General features: G+C 37.9%; 1 protein-coding gene across 2 annotated transcripts in view; it reads left to right on the top strand.

Moving 5' to 3' along the window:
- rxraa (retinoid X receptor, alpha a) overlaps nucleotides 1-20,253 on the top strand; it is a 203,957-nt gene that overhangs the window by 150,363 nt on the left and 33,341 nt on the right. For both annotated transcript variants that reach the window (XM_055179410.2, XM_055179409.2), the window contains exons 4-5: nucleotides 1,248-1,486; nucleotides 19,482-19,632. In XM_055179410.2, coding sequence (XP_055035385.2) covers nucleotides 1,248-1,486; nucleotides 19,482-19,632 — 390 coding nt within the window. The remainder of the gene's footprint in view (nucleotides 1-1,247; nucleotides 1,487-19,481; nucleotides 19,633-20,253) is intronic.

Here is a 20,253-nt window from a genome sequence, read left to right as displayed (position 1 = left end):
CGTCGACGCTGCGCGTGATGTAGGTGAACACGTTTGCTACGTTCGCTACGCTACTTTACATATAATGGTGTCCCATTTCATAGGGAAAGATTTTAACCCCTACTTCCCTCGTTGAGGGGACTTTACTGTCGAGGGCACTCAAAACCAAGTGGAAGTTTTAAGGGAGTAGAAATGCGACGGGCCCTTAGCTTAAATTAAATTATCGCTCAGTAGGTAGTGCCAACTAGTTTGGAAATAAGTATTTATTTTATTTTATTTTTAGTTATTAAATAAAACATATTTTCCCAAAATAAATGTTATATGGTTGGATACTCAAGTTATTCGGGACACATTCATTTGATGTGTAAATGTAAATTGTAAAATGCTATTTATTTTATGTTACATTAATTAAAATAATGGCACATGTAGCCTATTCGTGGAAAGTGATTATTAAATGTCAGATCACTGAACAAAATGCAAAAAAATTCCCAGTTTTCATCTCGCCCTGATAATTAGGAACAACTGGAGCGCCATACAAAACATGTCCATATGGTGAAAGATGTGACATTTTAAATGACACCATTTTAAATTACAACATTTTAAATGATGAATCAGTCACGCCAGGAACATGATTGATTTACTGGTTTATGCAGCAAACACATTAAGATCAATTAAGGGAAAACTTCAGGTTTTGGAAAGTGAGAGAAAGAGAGGTACAGTGGAGATGTGTGTGTGTCATATGAGTGTGCCAAGTGAAAGGAGAAAGGGGCAAGGTTAAAGAGAGGAAAAAAGCAGTCATGGACACAGGAAATATGTCCCTGTCACTGTGTAGGACTGACATATAGACCCTCATTGTCTTTGGGTGACGGCTGACAGCGTGACGGACAGGTTCAAGGCAAATGAGAGTGGCGAATGATGCGAGGAAAAGGTTAAAATGAAACCATGTGGAGGAAGAAAATGAGAGTCTGCTACCTAATCAGAGAGCATCCTTAGGGCTGTTGGCCTTGTATCTTTCCCTCTTTCTATTGCATTCTCACAGCTCATAAACACTGGATGATTAAGTATCATAGTGGAGCGATATGAATGTTTCTTTCTCAGAGTTCATGTCAATTGAAAAGGTCGCAGCAGATTATCTTTTCAATCTTATACACTTATGCATTATCTCATACTATTTTTGTCTTGGTATGCATCTCACTACATTTTATTAATGGACCTTGTGGTTTTTATGCCATGTCACTAATTTCAATATGTTTTCCTCTCACCCACAGACTCCTCTGGACATCTGACGTCTTCACCTCTCAGCTCTCCCACGTCCCACCGGGGGATGCATCCGTCCCTGCTGAGCCCGACTTCGTTGGGCCCCTCGGGGTCCCTTCATTCACCCATCAGCACTCTGAGCTCACCCATGAATGGCCTGGGCTCTCCTTTCTCTGTTATCAGCTCGCCCATGGGGCCACATTCCATGGCCTCACCGGGGATGGGCTACGGTCCCAGTGTCAGCCCACAGGTAAGGCCATGCTCTTTTTTATCTTTATTTAATGTGCTTACATATCATTGGTTCAGAAATCTCATTGTTCATATTTGAGTTTCATCATTTATTCATGAAAGTGTGCAAACATTTTACTTTTGTTTGTCTAGTGCATTTACATACAAATGCACAAAACAAGTAGTGCAAAAGTTTGATTTAGGACAGGAGAAGAGGGAAAAATGCTGTTGGCAATACAGATTCACTCTCTCTCTCACTTTCCAGTAATCTCGTCTTTTGTTCAATAAATAGGCCGGCATATTTCTTTTGTCATTTAAAAAAGGCTCATAATTAAGACATCAAAGCTGGCCATGTCCTAGTTTTCTTTAAAAGACACATACAAAAGAGTTAAATGGTTCTCAGAATCACTTATGTGATTGTATGTGAGAAAAGTAAAAAGTCCTCAGAGAAATAAACCCCTTTTTTTCTGATTGGTATCTGCTGTGGCTTCAGCCAAGGTTTGTTCATTTTAAATGACATTGTACTTCCTATAGTGGAATTTAAAGTGGTGATTTTAAAGCCCTAACCAACACAGACATCTCTCTAGTGTCTATAATTTCAGATGCAAAGCCCTCTGTGTCTATTTTCTTGTAATTTTTTCATAATTTTTTCATAATTTCACTTTAAAGGCAATGAACATTTTATTAGTCATTGATTTGAAATGTCCTATTTTCACAAATCTCAGTTTAGTGATTTCATTGGTATTTGACTTAACAAATTTGACTTTTGTCTTTAGCTGCAAAACCCTCTAAGTACATGTAAAAGTCTCTTTTAATACAATCTCCAGTCTCTCATCTCTGATTCTGGAAATATATTTGGATATTGGCAGAATTTAAACAGTTTATTTTATATGAATAAAATTAAACTGTTTAAATTCTGCCAATATCCAAATATATTTGGTAAACCTCCTTTTACCGTTAAAAAGTTCTTGCACATTCTGCGCGTCTCCAATTTGTTTTCTGTGCACATAATACATACCTGTCAACATTTGGATTTGAAAATAAGGGACATTTTCCGAACCCTAACACCAACCATCAACAGGAAAAATACTGGAGGAATACGGGAAATTACTTAAACGGGATTATGGCAAGATAGAATAGTAAAATATGGGAAATCCTGAGAAAAACGGCAGGGTTGACAGGTATGCTTAATATCATTATCCAGTCCCTCCAGAAAAACACGATTATGTGATCGCATGATTCAACACATAATCTGTCAAAGTAGGCATATTTATGCGGGGGCCGAATTTTCTCCAAATACGCCGCACTTTTGCAGCATAAATTGACGTGAACATCATTAAAAAGCTGTTTGCAGCTTTTGCAAGTTCCTGCAGTTTTTGCAAATTCCCGCAAGTTTTTGCAAGTTCCCGCAAGTTTTTGCAAGTTCCCCGCAGTTTTTGCAAGTTCCCGCAGTTTTTGCAAGTTCCCGCAGTTTTTGCCATTTTCCCGCAGTTTATGCCATTTTCCCGCAGTTTTTGCCATTTTCCCGCAGTTTTTGCCATTTTCCCGCAGTTTTTGCAAGTTCCCGCAGTTTTTGCAAGTTCCACGCAGTTTTTGCAAGTTCCCGCAGTTTTTGCAAGTTCCCGCAGTTTTTGCAAGTTCCCGCAATTTTTGAAATTTCATTGCATAAATATCCTGCATATTCCATTGCATTTTTATGACAAGCATGCTGCAAGATCAAGGATTTTTGCCTGCAACAATCACAAAAAACTGTGTTTTTCTAGGAGGACTGATTATCTTATTTTTGACAGAGGCGGTTGTTTAGCGGTTTTTGCAATTGAGCTTTTTATATCTTTATAACTGCCCATCAATATTACTTTGTTCCTTGTTCCCTTTCTGTCTCTCTCTCTCTCTCTCTCTCTCTCTCTCTCTCTCTCTTTTCCTCTCTCTGTCTCTTGAGCTGCTGACTGAGGGCAGCAGTCATGAGGTTCAGAGGCTTGTCTGATGGAAAGTGATTTAAGTCACACGGCATTTGTCACTTACGCTTAGCACTCGGTTGACTGGCTGTTTTCAGGCCTAGCAGGGTGGAACAGGGTTGTGACTCGGTCCTTCTGTATTTAACCTCTGAAGATCTCAAACAGACCACCCTTACACTCGCTCCATACACTTACACTCGCACAGACAAAATGTTCAAATGTGTTCACACGCTATGAAAAACAAGCTAAAGTCATTTTTAGTGTTTTAATGTTTTCCACATAAAACCCTCCTACATAATGTAAAGAACATTCTGTGAAAATATATCCTGGATATCATTAATATTAACTGAGTAAGGTCATGTCAAAAATTGAAATCAATGATTGAAATCAAACTAATTCAAGCTCCTAATTTCATAAATTGATTGAGATTATACCCTGAATCTCCTAGAATGGGTCACATATGTGCACATTTAAATGATGTCAGGTGAATTATTTTTCCCTTAGATGTTTAAACAGTGCAGATCGTTGTGTTTCTCACAGTGTCATTAAAGTAAAACTCTGACAGAAATGTACTTTTGAATTATACTTTTAATTCAAAAGGATAAATATTTTTGCCCTGTTTATTTTTTATTAATTACTTGTTTGTTTTTAAAACATTGTAATTTTTTCAAATTTCATCAATTATGTGTCCATACCATAAAATATTGTCTAGTTTGCAGTGTGTGTTTAGTTTGGCATAAAAAATATTTTGGTGTACAGTTTTACAGCAGCATGTACCGAATTTTTTTTCTTTTTTTTGTCCATTTCTTGGGAAATGATCCAAGTGCTTTTACTTTGGGAGGTTGGTGAGTCAACTCACAGTGACGTCCGATGCGATTCAGGAACACACACACACACACACACACACACAAATAAATGCTGTTATTTGCATCTTTCATCAGCACAACAGCATTGCTGTGACTCAAGTTGAAGAGCATTGCATTAGCAACACAAAAGTCATGGGTTTGATTCCTAGTGAAGATTAAATGCATTGTAAGCTTTGCATAAAATTGTCTGCAAATTTGGATGTGCTTGCTCTCAGTGGTTCATTTTAAATTCCCATACGAAAGTGGCTTACAATAGCTCTGAGTTTTTACAGTATTGAAAAACCAGAAGTTATTATTGTTTACAGTCAGATGTTTCTCGCAGTGAATATGAGGAGGTAATACCAGAAATACCAGTTTGCGGGCAGAATTCATTAAGAGTTTGATAAAAAAATGCTAATTTACAAGAAAAAATGCCTGATGCACTCAAAAGGTTTTTTGCATCAGAGCTCTTCATATGCTTGCATATTCAAGGAAAATACGGTTTGTGTGACTCCACACAGTTTATGTGTGTTCTTTTATTTGCAAACGATAAAATAATCATTTTAAGTGAGCCGGAGGATTGAATCGGCTACATTCATGCACCGTCACTGAGGTTTAAACGCATGCCAGAACTTGATTTGAACTTTTCCACTCTTAGTATAAAAGTCATTGCGGGAAGTGTGCTGCACTGCATGCTACTAATGATAGTCTGAGGTCTGCACACATTGCATGAGTTAGCAGAAGGTTGTTGTAAAAACAGTCTGGAGGTGATTGATACAAATGGGCAATGATGTAACTGTAGTGGGGAACAGGGTCAAATGTTTATGTAGTTGTTTTTGATGTAAAATTGATGTTTTTGATGTATGATGCCACTTGTGTGTATGTAATAATCCGTGACCCTAGGCTTGGTCAGTTCGATCAACCAGACGGACATTTACTGCTTCATTGTACAACCTTGACTTTATGTGGCAACTTTGGAAATAATGTAATGCAAATTTATGCAATTCGTATACTTAACATGCATGATGCCTTCTAACTTGCAGGCTGGTTTTAAAAATTTAAGAGAGAAAATAGTCAGACGCAGGCGCTAATTAATTTGCATCGGGCGCAAAACATATCCATGGTATCTGAGAACCCAAGAGTCTTTTCAGAAAAGTATTTTCTCAGCTCTGTGAAGCCGGTGGGTGCCAGAATCCAAACTCTGGCCTTGACTGAGATACTTTCACAGGGCCTCTAATGAAGAAAATATGTCTGCTTTGTTGTTTCACTTTCAGATGTGATCTCAAGATTTGTGGGAAGAAAGAACAAAAGTAAAAAGCAGCTGATCATATTTCAAGTCTGTGTCACTCGCAGGCCTTGTTTTAACCACTTCACTGCTAGCGGAAAACTCTCACAGTCTTTTCTGACTGGTCAAGTAACAAAAACATAAATAATGGCTGTAATATGGATAAATTTAGTCATTTGGTTTAAATGAACCCATGTTGGATTGTTTCAGCACAAAATGCTGGGTTGTTTCAAATATGGACATTTTCTAGGTTAGTTTATCCATGTTTTATGGGTTAAAATATCCAAGCATATGTATATGGTTGCTATCTTGTTTTGGATAGTTGCTAAGCCAAAGAAGCCAACCCCAGTGTCTTGTTTTCTGGTCCCTAGGTATAACTTCCTTTATCTTTACCCAATAATAATAGAGATGCTTGACTTAAAAGCAAAGACCACTGTTAAAGGAACAGTATGTAGGATTGTGACCAAAACTGATATTGCAATCACAAAACGTGTGGCTAAAACTGGTACTGCAATCACACAACTGGTGGCCAATACACAACATGACAACATAAACATCAGTTGAGGGCTGCAACTGCACTTTTTAAATGACAATATTCTGGCCAGACCACTGTTGTCAGTGATATAAGTATTTGAAATGAAGATGCTTCTTAATGTCTAGTGACATATCAGGGCCATTTTATGATTAATTGATAAAAATGTCTTACATACTGTTCCTTTAAAGGCTCAAAAGTGATTCTGACGAATTGGTTTGTTTGGCACATAATGCATTTAAATTGACACTTACCAGCCAACCTGAGTTCATGTATTCTGTACTCTATTCAATACAGCAAGTCTTAACTGCTCTTAAGGGTAAAACACACTTCACATTCATGGCTACTGATTGGATGAGAGGCGAATTTTAATAACAAGTGTTTTTAAATGTTTTCAAATGGGCTCAGCTGGCAGGGGATTTTATAAAGAGGCAGAAAAGGTGATTTAAACGCTGGTGCACAAAAGACATTTGCTAAGTGTGGTGAGATACACAATACACATTTGCTTTTAGTTTAACCATGAACTCACTCGGTATTCTCAGGTGCTGTGAAGAACAAATGTGAAAAGAGCTACATTTTTGTCTACTAATTGCTTGCTTTCAACCTTGATACTCAATACACAATGTCAGTCATTCTCAAACTTTACTTTTTTAGCTTTTTAGTTTATTTCTCTAGAAAATCCTTGAAATTAGACACGGCATTATTAGACGAATTCAAGGACAGAGTCCTTCGCTTATCGGTTATTGTGTTACTTGTGTTTCGCTATGTAAGGTTAGGTTCTTATAAAATTCATGTCCTCTAAACTACTGTAAGGAAGTTTTTGGCATCTTGTGAGCAGTGGAAAATTTCAAAGGGTCAATATGAACTTTGAAGCCTTAAATTTAGACTGATCAGTGTTTTATTTAGACTATGGCTGTAACGATAAATCACGCGTCCCATTAAAAAGACCTGTCTAAAATCGATTCTGCATCGCAAGGCTGCGATTCTGTTTCATGCGCAGCTTGTGCGTGTACTATGGCGTTTTGGTCAGTAAGAAGTCCTTATCAATCTAAAATCATGATGTTAAAGTAACACTATGTAGTTTTTTTACCTTTAAATAATGTCTCTAAAATTATTTCAGTGATAGAACAACTTTTAACTGGACAAATTGTACTGTTGCTGCAACCTGAGCAGCCTCCTAGCTGCTACAAGCACACTCTGAAAGTGACGGTGGAGGGTAGGAAACACAGCCCCGCCCCTCCCCCTGCCTGCAGAAGAGTGTCTGATACCAGGCACTGTTGCGCTTTTCAACCACATGGGGGAGCTGTAAATCATTTTTACATGGAAACTACATAGTGTTGCTTTAAACAAAATCATTCAAACTATTCTTTATTATCATGAAAATACCTGAAACAATCTGAAGAACGGCGATATAAATATTCTTCTAGACATTTCCTGGAGTAGCGTTTGTAATGCTACTTCTTCTGTGGCACAATCGGAGTTTCTGCACAAGAGCGCTCTCTGGCTTTTGGATGTACACACATTTCACCGTAACTCATTCAAATTCATTCATTGAGAAAACGCGCATTTGCACGATTAATCGTTACAGCCCTAATTTAGACCTCAGTTTCTAATTTCAGTATCCTCAGACTAAACCTTTACTTGGCACAGCCCTTTTTGAGTGGCAGGTGAAAAGGTGATGTACACCTTCAAATTAATATAACTCTGGCATTTTTTTGGTCTAGAAGCCTAATTTTGGTCTTGTTTAAGGAAGACACTTTAAAGTTTTTTACCGGAAGTGTCTGGAGGTGAAAATATTAAATTAAATTTTTTATAGCAGTTTAAATGTATTGTAATAAATAGAAATAATGCAATATATTATTATTTTATACATACAATTTTCAAAAATATGTTAGGCATAAATAGATTAACTTCTATATAAATATATTAAAAGTGGAGCTGGGGTGTAGAAGATTAACTAAAAAGATATACACAAAAACCCTCAACACTTTAAATGTATATTAACAGCAGTAAATAGTGTCAAGACATGTACATGAATTTTACTGTCAACTTGTTTATGCAGATTGTATTTTATATGATTGATCATGGTTTCTATTAAAAGTGATTTAAGACTTCAAGGCTGTTAAGATTTTTAATGACAAATGTCGAGAGGGCATTACTGTTGCCTATCATACTGAACATTAATTATGTCCGAACCTCTCTGCTCGCGGGTTTCCTCGGACAAAACTGGGATGTGTGCATATGAATTTCTCTCCGCTCTTGCTCCAGAGAGTGTGCACACAATTTAAATCTCTTCAATAACTTCCATTGTTTAATCTTTCCCGAAGTGTGTATTGGCTCAGACTGCGTCCCGTGCATTTGCACAATCTTCTCCGTGATAAATGAAAGCAGCACTGACTGACGCGTGCGCGCGCGAGACAGGCGCAGAAAAAAAACTCAACCCCTACTACGTTGGGCTGGAGTGCTCATGTGAGTTGTAGTTTCCCAGTGTCGTATTATGCATTGTTTGGCATTTCGCATAACTTTTAAATCAACACCAAAGAGTTTTTTTTACCTTAACATAACGTTTCCAAAAAAGTTGCAGTGGCTCATCCACTCAAAACAGGGTGAATGGCACTTTCACATTTGCTTTGCAGCCCTCTATTGGCCAAAACCGCACTAAAGAAGTTTCCAACCGTCGGGTAGTGGTCCTGTAGTTCAAGTGAAAACTACAAAAACTTGCTTTATGGCAGAACTACAATCCAATCAGAGCCAGCTATGCTGCAGTATTTACGACAGTGGTAATGAACAATTACGCTTCTAACCTGTAGGGGGAGCAAAGAGCAATAAGTCTTTAAAGTTGCTTTAAGAACCTGCCAAAGTGGCTAGTGGGATTGGCTGTTTTACTCGCCACAGCCGAAATCTACCCGCATTTTGCGAGTTGGCGGATGTTAATGTCAAGCCCTGTTTACAATGTTTAGGTAAACTCAGGTGTCCTGCTTACGGGACATTGCCACTTAATAGGTTTTAAAGTCTGTGTAAAGTCATGCAGAGAATTGTTTCTAAACACATAATAAATGCTAGAAATGTATTCCTGAAAATTCAGACATTTGGGTAAAGTTTGGTAAAGCATTAAACAGTTTTTTCTTTGTTTAGGATTATTTGGGCGGGGCTAAAACGGTGGCTTAATGATGCACTAAAGTCATAGTGCATGCCCAGCCGCAAACACAATTGCAAGCATGCATTCAGGTTGTAGTGGTATTTGAAAGTTGAGAAAGACTGCAGAGTGGGTGTGGTTTTAGTAAATGGTGCCAAAAGTGGATGCCCCAAGCGTTTGAGAGCAGAGATTACTACGTCTTTTTCAAAGACTTTGAAAGCTTATTTTATTTACTTGGCATCATTTAAATTTGGCTGTGTGGTTAATATCACATTTTTATGTGGTGTGACAAAAAACCCATTAAATATCGATTACACAGACTTCAAGTCATCATGAAATCAAATATCAAATATATAAAGTACTGTGCAAAAGCTAAGGCCACCATGCCAGAATTAGATTTGTTGTTTTTGCAATGTTATAGTGATCATATATAATTGTTTCTCAGTCTCTTTAATAGAATAAATCCAGAAAATACAGGAAATGTCTATATAGTATTAAAAACTGTATAAAAATGTTGTGACTGATGTGTCAAGTTTTTAAGGTAAACTCCTCTTCCACATGAGCAATAGCAGGAAACTGCAGGATCTCTTAAACCTAAATAAAATGAAATCCTAATGTCTAATCTGGAAGAAATTAGTCTTTTTACTTCATTCTGCTCAAAAACGCTCAAGATGTGTTTAGTGCAAGAGAGGTCACAAACACCGACGATGCCTAAAGAAAACATTTAGTCCTGAAAATTTTAATTAAAATTTTTTGTACATATTTCCTGTATTTTCTGTTTGTATCTTAATAAAATGGATTGAAAAAATAAATATGGATGGACATTAAAACTTCTAAAACAAGAAGTCTGGTGGTGGCCTAAAGGGGATCGCACACCGGCCGCACAGCTTCAAACAAAGCTTTGCATTTCAAGGCACTTAAGTGGGTCTTAAAGTGGACAATATACTTTTCTACTTTTTTAAAATGATGACAAAACCAAATTCTTTCACAAAAAAATCCATTTGTCAAGAGGTTTAACAATACAAGCACATGGCAGTTGTTGCAAACACAAAGGCCCAAGTGATCTGATTAACCACACTGTCAGAGATTAGTAAGAGCTGCATCCTGACAGCTGTTTCTGCTCTGGGCAATTATTCCACCATACAAAATTTCTTCAGAGGAAACGGCTCTACGGTCATAATCTGTCTTGGCCCAGAACTGTCTGCCAGAGCTCAGACATCATGCACGGTTCAGCAGGACACAGGAGCCAGACAGCGCAGAACAGCGGATAAAAAAATCTGCCGATCTGTCATCGGCTTGATCCGAGGCTGGAGTGTAATGGAATGGAAGATTGTGGTTAGTACTTTTTTGTACTGTAGGTGTGTGAGTATTGATTAGAAGAGGATTTGGTGGTATGTTTACTTTGGAAAGGAACATCACTTAGTACCAGATGTATCATCCATCTTATCCATACCTGTGGTGAGTGACAGGTTACTGGAGAATGTGTTGGCTGCATGTGTGTGCGCGCATGTGTGTCTGTACTCTGTATACACAAAAACATTATCAATCCTGAAGGACGCAGATCTATCAGAATTCCAAAAATGCCTTTTAGAAAGGGTGAGTCATGCAGGTTTAAGTTAGGGTTGTGCAATACTAAATGTTTTTAAAGTAAATTATACACGTAGTATATTATACAAGTGTGCTATGCAAAAGTCCACCATTAGATTTGTTGTTTTTGCAAAGGTATAGTGACCATATTTAATTATTTCTCTGTCTCTTTTTTAGAATACAACCAGAAAATACTGGAAATCTGTATGCAGGATTAAGTATTTCTTATGATCTCCCCTTACACTTTCAATAGCAGGAACCTGCAGGCTCTCCAATACCTAAATGAAATTAAACCCTAAGGTCACACTAAATACTAATTTTTGCCTGAAGAAGCCTTTTTTTTCCAGAAAATTTTATTTTGTTAAATTTTTCGTTTTTATTAAAGAGACCAGAAATTAATTAATTTGAATTTTATTTATATAGCGCTTTTCACAATTGTTAATTGTTTCCAAGCAGCTTTACATGAATGAATGTAGGGAAAAAACAGAATAATCTATAGATTATATAAGAAGAAGACAACAGCGGCTAAGAATGAACCGTACAAGCGAGCGTAGTAATAATGTAACGTATACAGTAAAGTGCTAAGTTAAGACAATGTTAGCTGACTCTCCCGGGGATGAAAAAAACACCTAGGAGAAAACCCCTGTGGGAAAACTCCTAGGAGGACAAAAACCCTTAAGAGAGATTAATTTATATTTATATATATAAACACGATAGGGATAGGAAACGGGTAAGCGGATTAAACTGGTTCAGCCGGTGATCGTTGGTCGCGTATCGGCGTGCATCACGTTAAAAGACAGCCAGTAGATCAGTGGTGTGTTGACCTTCACAGCAGCAAGAACTAGGTCTGTTTGTCTCATTGTCCTCGGGGTCGAGGACGAGACATTGAGACAAAAACAGGATCCTATTAGCGTAGGGGCCGTTCGCATGTAATGCAAGTGTCATACAGTATGTGGTTTAAAATCCGCTCGGTTCCAGACAGGCTACCTATTGCGGCATAAGTATATTACCCAGATGAGTTATGTGAATGCTTTGTTCTGGACAAACTAGCTATTGCGGGATAGGTACATTTACTTGACACTTAAAGAACAATGTCTTAAGCTTAGATTTAAAATGATCGACTGTGTCTGAAACTCGAACATTAATTGGTAAATCATTCCAGAGCTTAGGGCTAGATATGAAAAGGATCTACCACCAAATTAAATATGGATGGTTTTTAAAACTTTGCTAAACAAAGACTTTACAGCACAATACAGTACATACAGTAGTGGCCATATAGGCCTCGTACACACTGCAAACCTTCGGGAGTGACAACTGCATTTAAATGCGGGAGTGAATCCCCTAAATGTTCGTTTCATGTCTGTACGGAACAAGACTCATTCCTGAAAATGTGGTAATTGACACAGAGATAACCATAGCAACGTTCTGCCGTCTCGCGTGCTTATCACTTACAGCTTTCACCAAAATAATTTAACAGCGTTATGTTTTGCAATAAACCTCCATCTTGCCGTTGTGTGATGTACACATTTTTGAGGCTGCTCTACAGCGTGCTGTCTTGCAGTGTTGCCAGGTCCGCGTATGTACTTACATACCGTTTTGGCCCTTAACCGTTTATGGCTTTTGCTCATGAAGCGATCAAGTTTTTGGTGTTAAAGTGTGAAGATGCTAGTCCCAATATTTCGATCTTTGAGGTAAAGCATTTGGATTTTATTCGGTGTATTATTGGATTTTTCTTGTTTGCTGTTTTTTTTTCATGCAAGATCTGTAATATATATATAATTTGTGCCACCTTTGTACATTTTATCATTATGTGTTCCCTTGGAATCAAACACATGACTTGCACCGCTGACACAGTGCTATTGAGCTACAGGAACAGTACATATAGTGTACACACACACATACATACATTCAGGTTGATCTTAACAGCTAAATCAGGTGAACAGTAATTTTAGTGTCGGATGTGCTTTCGGCAACTCCGAACAGATCGACACTGTCTGAAACAAAACAGGACCGTCTTACCGCTACTGACAGCTATGTCCAGAGGGGCGACTCCAACTGTGTCTTCCACTGCAGTGACAGCAGTCTTCATTAGATCACACTCAGGATGAGTAATGGATGTGAAGGGTCAAAGGTGAAATGTCGCGTGGGTTATCAGGGCAAGAGGATCGCCCTGTTGCCCTGCAGTGGTTTAAGATGAAGATAGTGTCATCGCTATCAGTGAAGCTTTTCCACGTGGTGATGAACACATCCCATACAAGCTGGATTGGGGTTTGTCATGATGACAGGTGACACGGCCTTTGGATGTACTGTTTAAACAAACCAATGTCTTTCTTTAATAGTGATTTATTCCAACATGTGTACAACAATATATTTCAGTTTTGTCAATTTGATTGTTTTTTGGATCTCACTGGTTTGGTGATATATGATCAGATGTGAACATTTGACAGCTGAACTGAGTTTGCGACCTAATCGCTCCTTTAATTTGGAACACATGACCTTAAGTGACATAATTTGAAATAAGAACACAATTCTTATTAAATCTTAATTTTTAAAAATAAACATTTAAGTCTTGTATCATATTGTTTTTATGAACGCAATAAGGTAAACAAGGTAATGCGTTACAGTGTTTTTACCATGGTTACAGAAGTGAAGTTGTGGTAAAGTCACAAACTAAGATTGATTTTAAATCTTATTGCTTTAACACAATGTGGTACCTTGTCATAAATCAAAGCAATATACAATTAAAGACAAATATACTTGAATACTCAATATTTCTACTTCTGTGCTTTTATTCTGAGTGAGTCCATTTCAGTTAGTTGCAGTTGTTTTCTCGTGGTGAGAACAGAACGTGAGGATTTTGGTTACCCTTTGAAGTGTCCTTTAAAAAGAAGATGGTTTTTCGGCTTGGCAGGATCAGCTAAGCTCTTTTAAGGTCCCAGATTTATGTTTATAGTCTCTGTGTTTATAAAAAGTTATTTGGGATGATGTACACAGACTGCACCCTGCCAAGTATTCATTTACCTGTATCACATCACATAAAATATATCCATTTGTAAGGAGCGTATATGTCTCCCTGTGCTGCATTAAAAATGTCAGAGGATAACATATAGCCCAAATCTACTTACGCCGAGAGCACACTGTCTGTTCCTGCCGGGACACCGTGTGTCTTTTCTAAAGAAAGGAGATTTTGTACCTTGAGTTGACTAAGTTGTAGACCGAACTCTCAGGTCCGTAGAGAACCAAACTTTCTGAGCTTTTCGATTAGGAGAGGGACAAAGCAAATTGAATGAAGCTTAAGGCTATATAGCATCATGTAAGTGGCGTGATGTTACTTATTTTGTGTCCATATATGGTTCAATAAAAAATATAAAAGGGTTAAAATTTCAAAATAAATTGCATACATTCTTTTTTTTGAGGACCAAGTCTAAAATTTCTGTTTTTATTTCATTTTGACAGAATATGTGGGGATAATTGCAAAAAATGTCAATGTGGTGTAACCGGTCTGTGTCAATTAGTGTAACTAGTATTTTTTTAAATGAAAATATAAATATATTCATAAAAATGTGGAATAAAATATAATCATCTAGTTTAGTGTTATATGAATTTGTTTTACATCATACTGTCTATATATGTCTATGTATAAGATTATATGGAAAAAAAGAGCTGTTTTCAGCATATGTCAGGACAAATATTACAAAAACGCATTAAAATTTACATTTAGAATTAACTAATAAAATTAAATTTTAAAATGATTTTTACATGCCATCAAGGTGGATAAAATATGTTATATTTCTTTGGCGCAATTGGCAGTTATACCATATGACATTTTCAGGTCCATTTAGTCTTAACTTTCATAAAAATGGTGCAAATGTAATAGTTTAATGCATAAAATTAACATAAATACACTATGTACATTGAAATAACCCTAATGTGTGCTTTAAAACCACGTTGTTATTTTTTTAAAGATTTTTGAATTTCTCATCTTGCCAAACCCTTTTTTTCACTGACCCAACTATAAATGTTGGAAACATAAGCCAGTACTAATGCTGTGTTCAGACCAGCCGCGGTAGAGGTGCCAAGCGCGAGTGATTTCAATGTTAAGTCAATGTGAAGATGCGTTGACGCGTGTCTGGAGGTCTCGCGGTGCTAATGAGGTGTTTAGTGCGGCGCTGTAGACGCGATTCCGCCTCATTCGCGTCGAATTGCGCGAATTGACTATTGCAGCGACAAACGCGTGCATTGAAAAATTTGAACGTTGGCGAAAAAATGCGGTGCGTTAACCAATCAGGAGCTTGCTCTAGTAGTGACGTGATTACAGAAAGCAAGCGGAGTCGCAGAAGCCCCTCCGATGACACGAATTTCTGTGTGAATGTCTATCTGACTAGATTTTCACGCGCGAATCAAGTGAGTGAACTCAAAATTTTCAAGCGGCAAACTAGACGCGGAAGACACGATTTTGACGCCTCAAACGCGGCTGGTGTGAACCCACAGTAAGCGGTGTGGTTTATCACTATGGCTGATGGATTTGATTGACTGGTGTTGAAAAATGGATTTGAGATTGAATATATGACAGCATATCAGTGTTGTAACAAGAGAAATTTAACACTACTGGGCTTGAAATTCTTATAGTAATTTTAAAAATGATTATTATTTTTAATCTGTTATTTTACTAATATGTCCTACAAAAGTTTCTCACATTATAAGCCCTGAACTTGTAGGAATGATTCAAATTGGGCCCATGCTTTATTTCAGGCCCTGCGCTATCTGACTCTCAGATCTGTTATATCATCCTCAAGTACATCTGTAAGGTCATAGCTCCTGTTCTGTTTACTAAGTCAACACCGTCTGACCATGTTAACTTTCTCATTCCAGACACCCATGCTGACTCTTGACTTTTTTGTGTCTCTCTCACGCGTGATCGGCTGTTGGTTCAGCACATGTGACAAAGCAATCATTACGTGCGTGTGTAACAGTGTCAAACATTAAAGGGATAGTTCACCCAAAAATGAAAATTCTGTCATCATTTACTCATCCTCATGTTGTTGTATAAATTATATACAGCGGGGGAATTAAGAATGTGACACATCAGCTTTTTTCAACAATAAGGGAATATCTAAGTGGGCTATTGACACAAAATTTCCACCAGATGTAGCCATCATTAAATTCATACAAAGAAATCAGAACATTTAAGTATACAACTTGAGTCGTAATAAATAAAGTGAAATGACACAGGGAATAAGTATTGAACACATGAAGAGAATAAGGTGCAAAATGGCACAGAAAGCCATGAGATCACATAAAATCTGTCAGTATTGAGAGAGAAACCCTGCCCGTATCAGTACTAATTGATATCAGCTGCTTTAGTCCTAATGGATGGCCTATAAAGGCTTCTCATTACCCAGGAGGCACACAGGACAGACTTCATGATGGGTTTTGGTGGTGCATCACTTTACAACTGATGGCTTGCATCTTTTAGACATAAAATGACTGTACCTACAAACTGTACATCCAGTGAGACAAAATGATCTCTTGACCCCTACCAGTTTTCTGCTTGTACCCCCCTCCCACACACACACAGCTTGAATGTTACAACACGGCTGGCTGACTGTGCCCTTTTTACAAGGGGCACTCGTCTGACACCCTACCCCTCAAAAAAAAGAGCGTATGGGCGAGAGGATTATTCTATTTACAGTCACAGATCCGAGACCTTTTAATCCCTCCATATCACACACACACACACACACACACACTATGGGAAGAGAGTTTGGTCAGATTGGGTTGCATGTTGAATATAGCTGTACTTAGATCCTCAGATAGTTCAGCCTCTGGGTCTGATAGAGGAAATCAAGAACTACTCACTTGCAGGGAAACAGATGAAAAGAAGGTATGAAACTGAGACAAACAGGCTCGTTTTAGCGTGTCTGTCAGACGAAACCGCTGCTTCTGCATGTGTCTGCATGTGTCTGCACGTGTTGCGTGCGAGAGACAATTTGTAGGTGGGTAACGTGAGCATGTTGAAGGTGCTTCTTGGAAAATCAGAAACAAAATGTTTACTTTGTCATAAATTGACAGCTTCAGGATGAAGTATTGCATGATGTATGATTTACTGACACGCCTCCTTTTGGCTTCGCTCACTTATCGTATCTCCCCATTTGACCCGGCCGTGCCTTGACGGTCCCTACAGGCTTTGTTTTCTTCAGCGTTTCTCCATGTCCATTTTCGGACATTATATATCAAACATATTGGAATACAGCATCTTTGTGTCACCTGTTATGTTTTTGTGATGCATGAAACTATTTGTTACTCTAGACTGCAAGTTTCTGTAAAGTACAGTATGTCCAGAAGTTTGTTAAGACTCAACAGTTGTCTATAATGGGCATCAGTGTAGTGATATATGATGTTTATGTGTGTGTACACATAGAGGGGAATGTGCAGGCTCATGTAAGGACATGCGCATGGTTGTAAGGTCATAAGATCACATACATCAGCTATGCTTTTCTTAAGCATACAAGTGCACAAATAGAAATCAGCAGGTATGCATGGGATCTCTGTAACATGCAGGGTAAAATTAGTTACACATGCAAGGGTATCACTTTGTTTTATAAAACAGATTGGGGTCACAGTACTTACACAATCTGTGGATTTGAATCTCATGCATTTGTTTGTTACTTTTAAAATGAAATTGCATTTGTATGTCAGTGGGTGTTTATCAGTATGAGTTGTTTTCATTTTCAGTCACAGTGTAAAACATTCCTGCCATTTCTTGTCAGGCTCTACATAATGTTTTACTGTGCCTTTGAGGTTTTTTCTTGGTTAGATGAAGCTACTGTCTTCTATTTGTGTCCGCTGTCCTCTGGCTACGTCCAAGCTGACTCACCAAAGCAGTCTAGCAAGTCTGCCGGTCTCACACATTCGCATCAACTCCCAGCCTTGGTGAATTGATTTGCTTTTGTCAGTCTAAGTCAGTAATTCTCAAAGTGTGGTCCGCCAAATCCCCCCAGTAGTCTGCCAAAAGATGACCTAAACTAGGCAAGTGTTTATACAATCGTCAGTTATTTAAATAGATTTTTAATGCACTTGCAAAACTGTGATATCAGTACTTGCCATTCTGTTTTAATAACGTAAAAATGGATCGGTGGCTAAACCAAAGAGGAGTCAAAAGAAGGATCAAGCGTCAAGTGAAAGCAGCTAAAATCCACAGATCTATTAGTGTTGTAATGTATTCGTTTTTGTAATTTCAGTGATTTTGGACATTTTTTCCAGCATTTTATTGTTACAATAGTTACAACCATAGATTTCATATACCCACCACCTCAGTTTTAAACTAAGGGCTCTTTGGAATGACATTAAGTGGGACCTAGGCTGTTATAGTATGTTTAATTGCAGTTTTTTTTCACATGTGCAGTTTGTTGTTCATATTAAGCTGTAACTCATTTCACATTTACTTTTTCAAATGAAATAAAATTCATATAATAATTTCTGAACCTAGCATTGCATTTGTCTTTAAAAAAATAGTTTTTGACTTGAAACAGTTGCATATTAAACTTAAACTTAGCTTATCCTTCCTTTTTTGTTGTTTTTTTGGGGCGTGTTAGAGTGGGATTCTGTTAGGTGGTCCTCAGAAAAAAATTGGAAGATAAAGTGGTCCTTTGGCTGAAAAAGTTTGAGAAACACTGGTCTAAGTCAAGCCGTTAACGTAAGCGGGGCCGCAGAAGGATCTCATGTGTCCATCGCCTCTTGCGACCTTTTAAAGCTTTTTGGAAACTCTTCACGCAAGATGCTTTAAATCCTGTTCGAGAGCTACATCTGCAAGAGCCATGTGACAGCACGGGCACCTTCTCGAATGAGGTCTCGCATTATACTTCTGCTGCCAGGATTGAAGTAGTAGCCGGTCTGGACTGATCTCAGTATCTCTTTTACATTTAATATTTTAAGCTGTCCACTGCAGCATTAATTCATGAACTATTTCTGCGTGCCTATAAACAAATTTTCATTTTGTTTCTAGCCCGTGTCTTGTCTGAAAAACATTCATTTGCTCAGAACCCATACGGCAAGTTCGTAATTCATTTTTAAAGTTTGTAGTTCATATTCAGAGTAAAATTCACAAGATGTTCATGTTATTTGTGATTGGTCTTTGTTGCACAATTCTTTCATCATCACCTAGGAATAATACAAGAAAATGTCACACGTGATCAATGAAAGCACAATAGCTAGGTTAATAAATCACAGTTAAGCCGCCGACGCGTCGCGATTTAGCTTTATTACCGCGCATCTCGTTCAAAATATGCATGCACGAACACATTTGTTTGAGCTTCGCCAGATGCATTTTAGCAAAGAAGAGAAATCTTGATTTCACTGCCTTGCTAAATATTTTATTGCTGCCATTCTAGCATAGTACATTTGGACTGGGTATAGAAAAGTGAGGCTGGGGACATATTCAGCATCCGTTGCTTGTAGTTACAGCGAGAGGTAGGAGGAGAGGGAATCCAGAGAGAGTGTAATCAAAAAACAATACAACACAAAATCAATCTGAAATCTCAACATTTGCCCAGTTTGGTATGAACCTGGTTGCCTTTTGGGGTAATTCTGGCCTCTCGCCTTCAACCAGGCTTTTAGAGTTGATATGTTGACACATGTCTGAGTGAAATGTGTTGTTTTTGTATTGTTGTTTTTGCAGTTGAACTCGCCCATGAACTCTGTCAGTAGTTCTGAAGATATCAAGCCACCCCTTGGTTTAAACGGCGTGATGAAGGTGCCAGCTCAGCCCTCGGGAACCCCGCTGTCCCTCACCAAACACATCTGTGCCATCTGCGGCGACCGCTCCTCAGGTACCAAAGCTTATTAATACTCAACGGTGTGTAGTGTAGCCTCATGGGTGAAGATATGAAAGATAACTTTTCCAAAATGGAGAAAAGGTCTGATACATGCCAAGAATGGGTCTCTGGAGTGGTAACCAGAAGGTGAATTTAAAGGATTAGTCCATTTTCTTAAAAAAAAATTCATCCAAAATGTTGATGTCTTTCTTTGTTCGGTCGAGAAGAAATTATGTTTTTTGAGAAAAACATTCCAGGATTTTTCTCATTTTAATGGACCCCAACACTTTTAATGCAGTTTAAAATTGCAGTTTCGAAGGACTCTAAACGATACCAAACAAGGCATAAGGGTCTTATCTAGCGAAACGATTGTAATTTTTGGCAAGAAAAATAAAAAATATGCACTTTTAAACCACAACTTCTCGTCATCGCGACCTCACGTAATTGCGTAATGACGTCAAAAGGTCACGTGTTACATATATGAAACGCACATTTGTGGACCATTTTAAACAATAAACTGACACAAATACATTAATTATTATCATTCGACATACAACAACAATGGAACGGTCCTCTTTCTCCACACTTGTAAACACTGGGGCGTAGTTTCGCATACGTCATCCGTGACCTCTTGAC

This window comes from Misgurnus anguillicaudatus, chromosome 9 (genome assembly GCF_027580225.2).
Source record: "Misgurnus anguillicaudatus chromosome 9, ASM2758022v2, whole genome shotgun sequence".
Taxonomy (NCBI): domain Eukaryota; kingdom Metazoa; phylum Chordata; class Actinopteri; order Cypriniformes; family Cobitidae; genus Misgurnus; species Misgurnus anguillicaudatus.
Note: the sequence above shows the minus strand (reverse complement) of the source record. Positions and strands in the feature narration are given on the sequence as shown.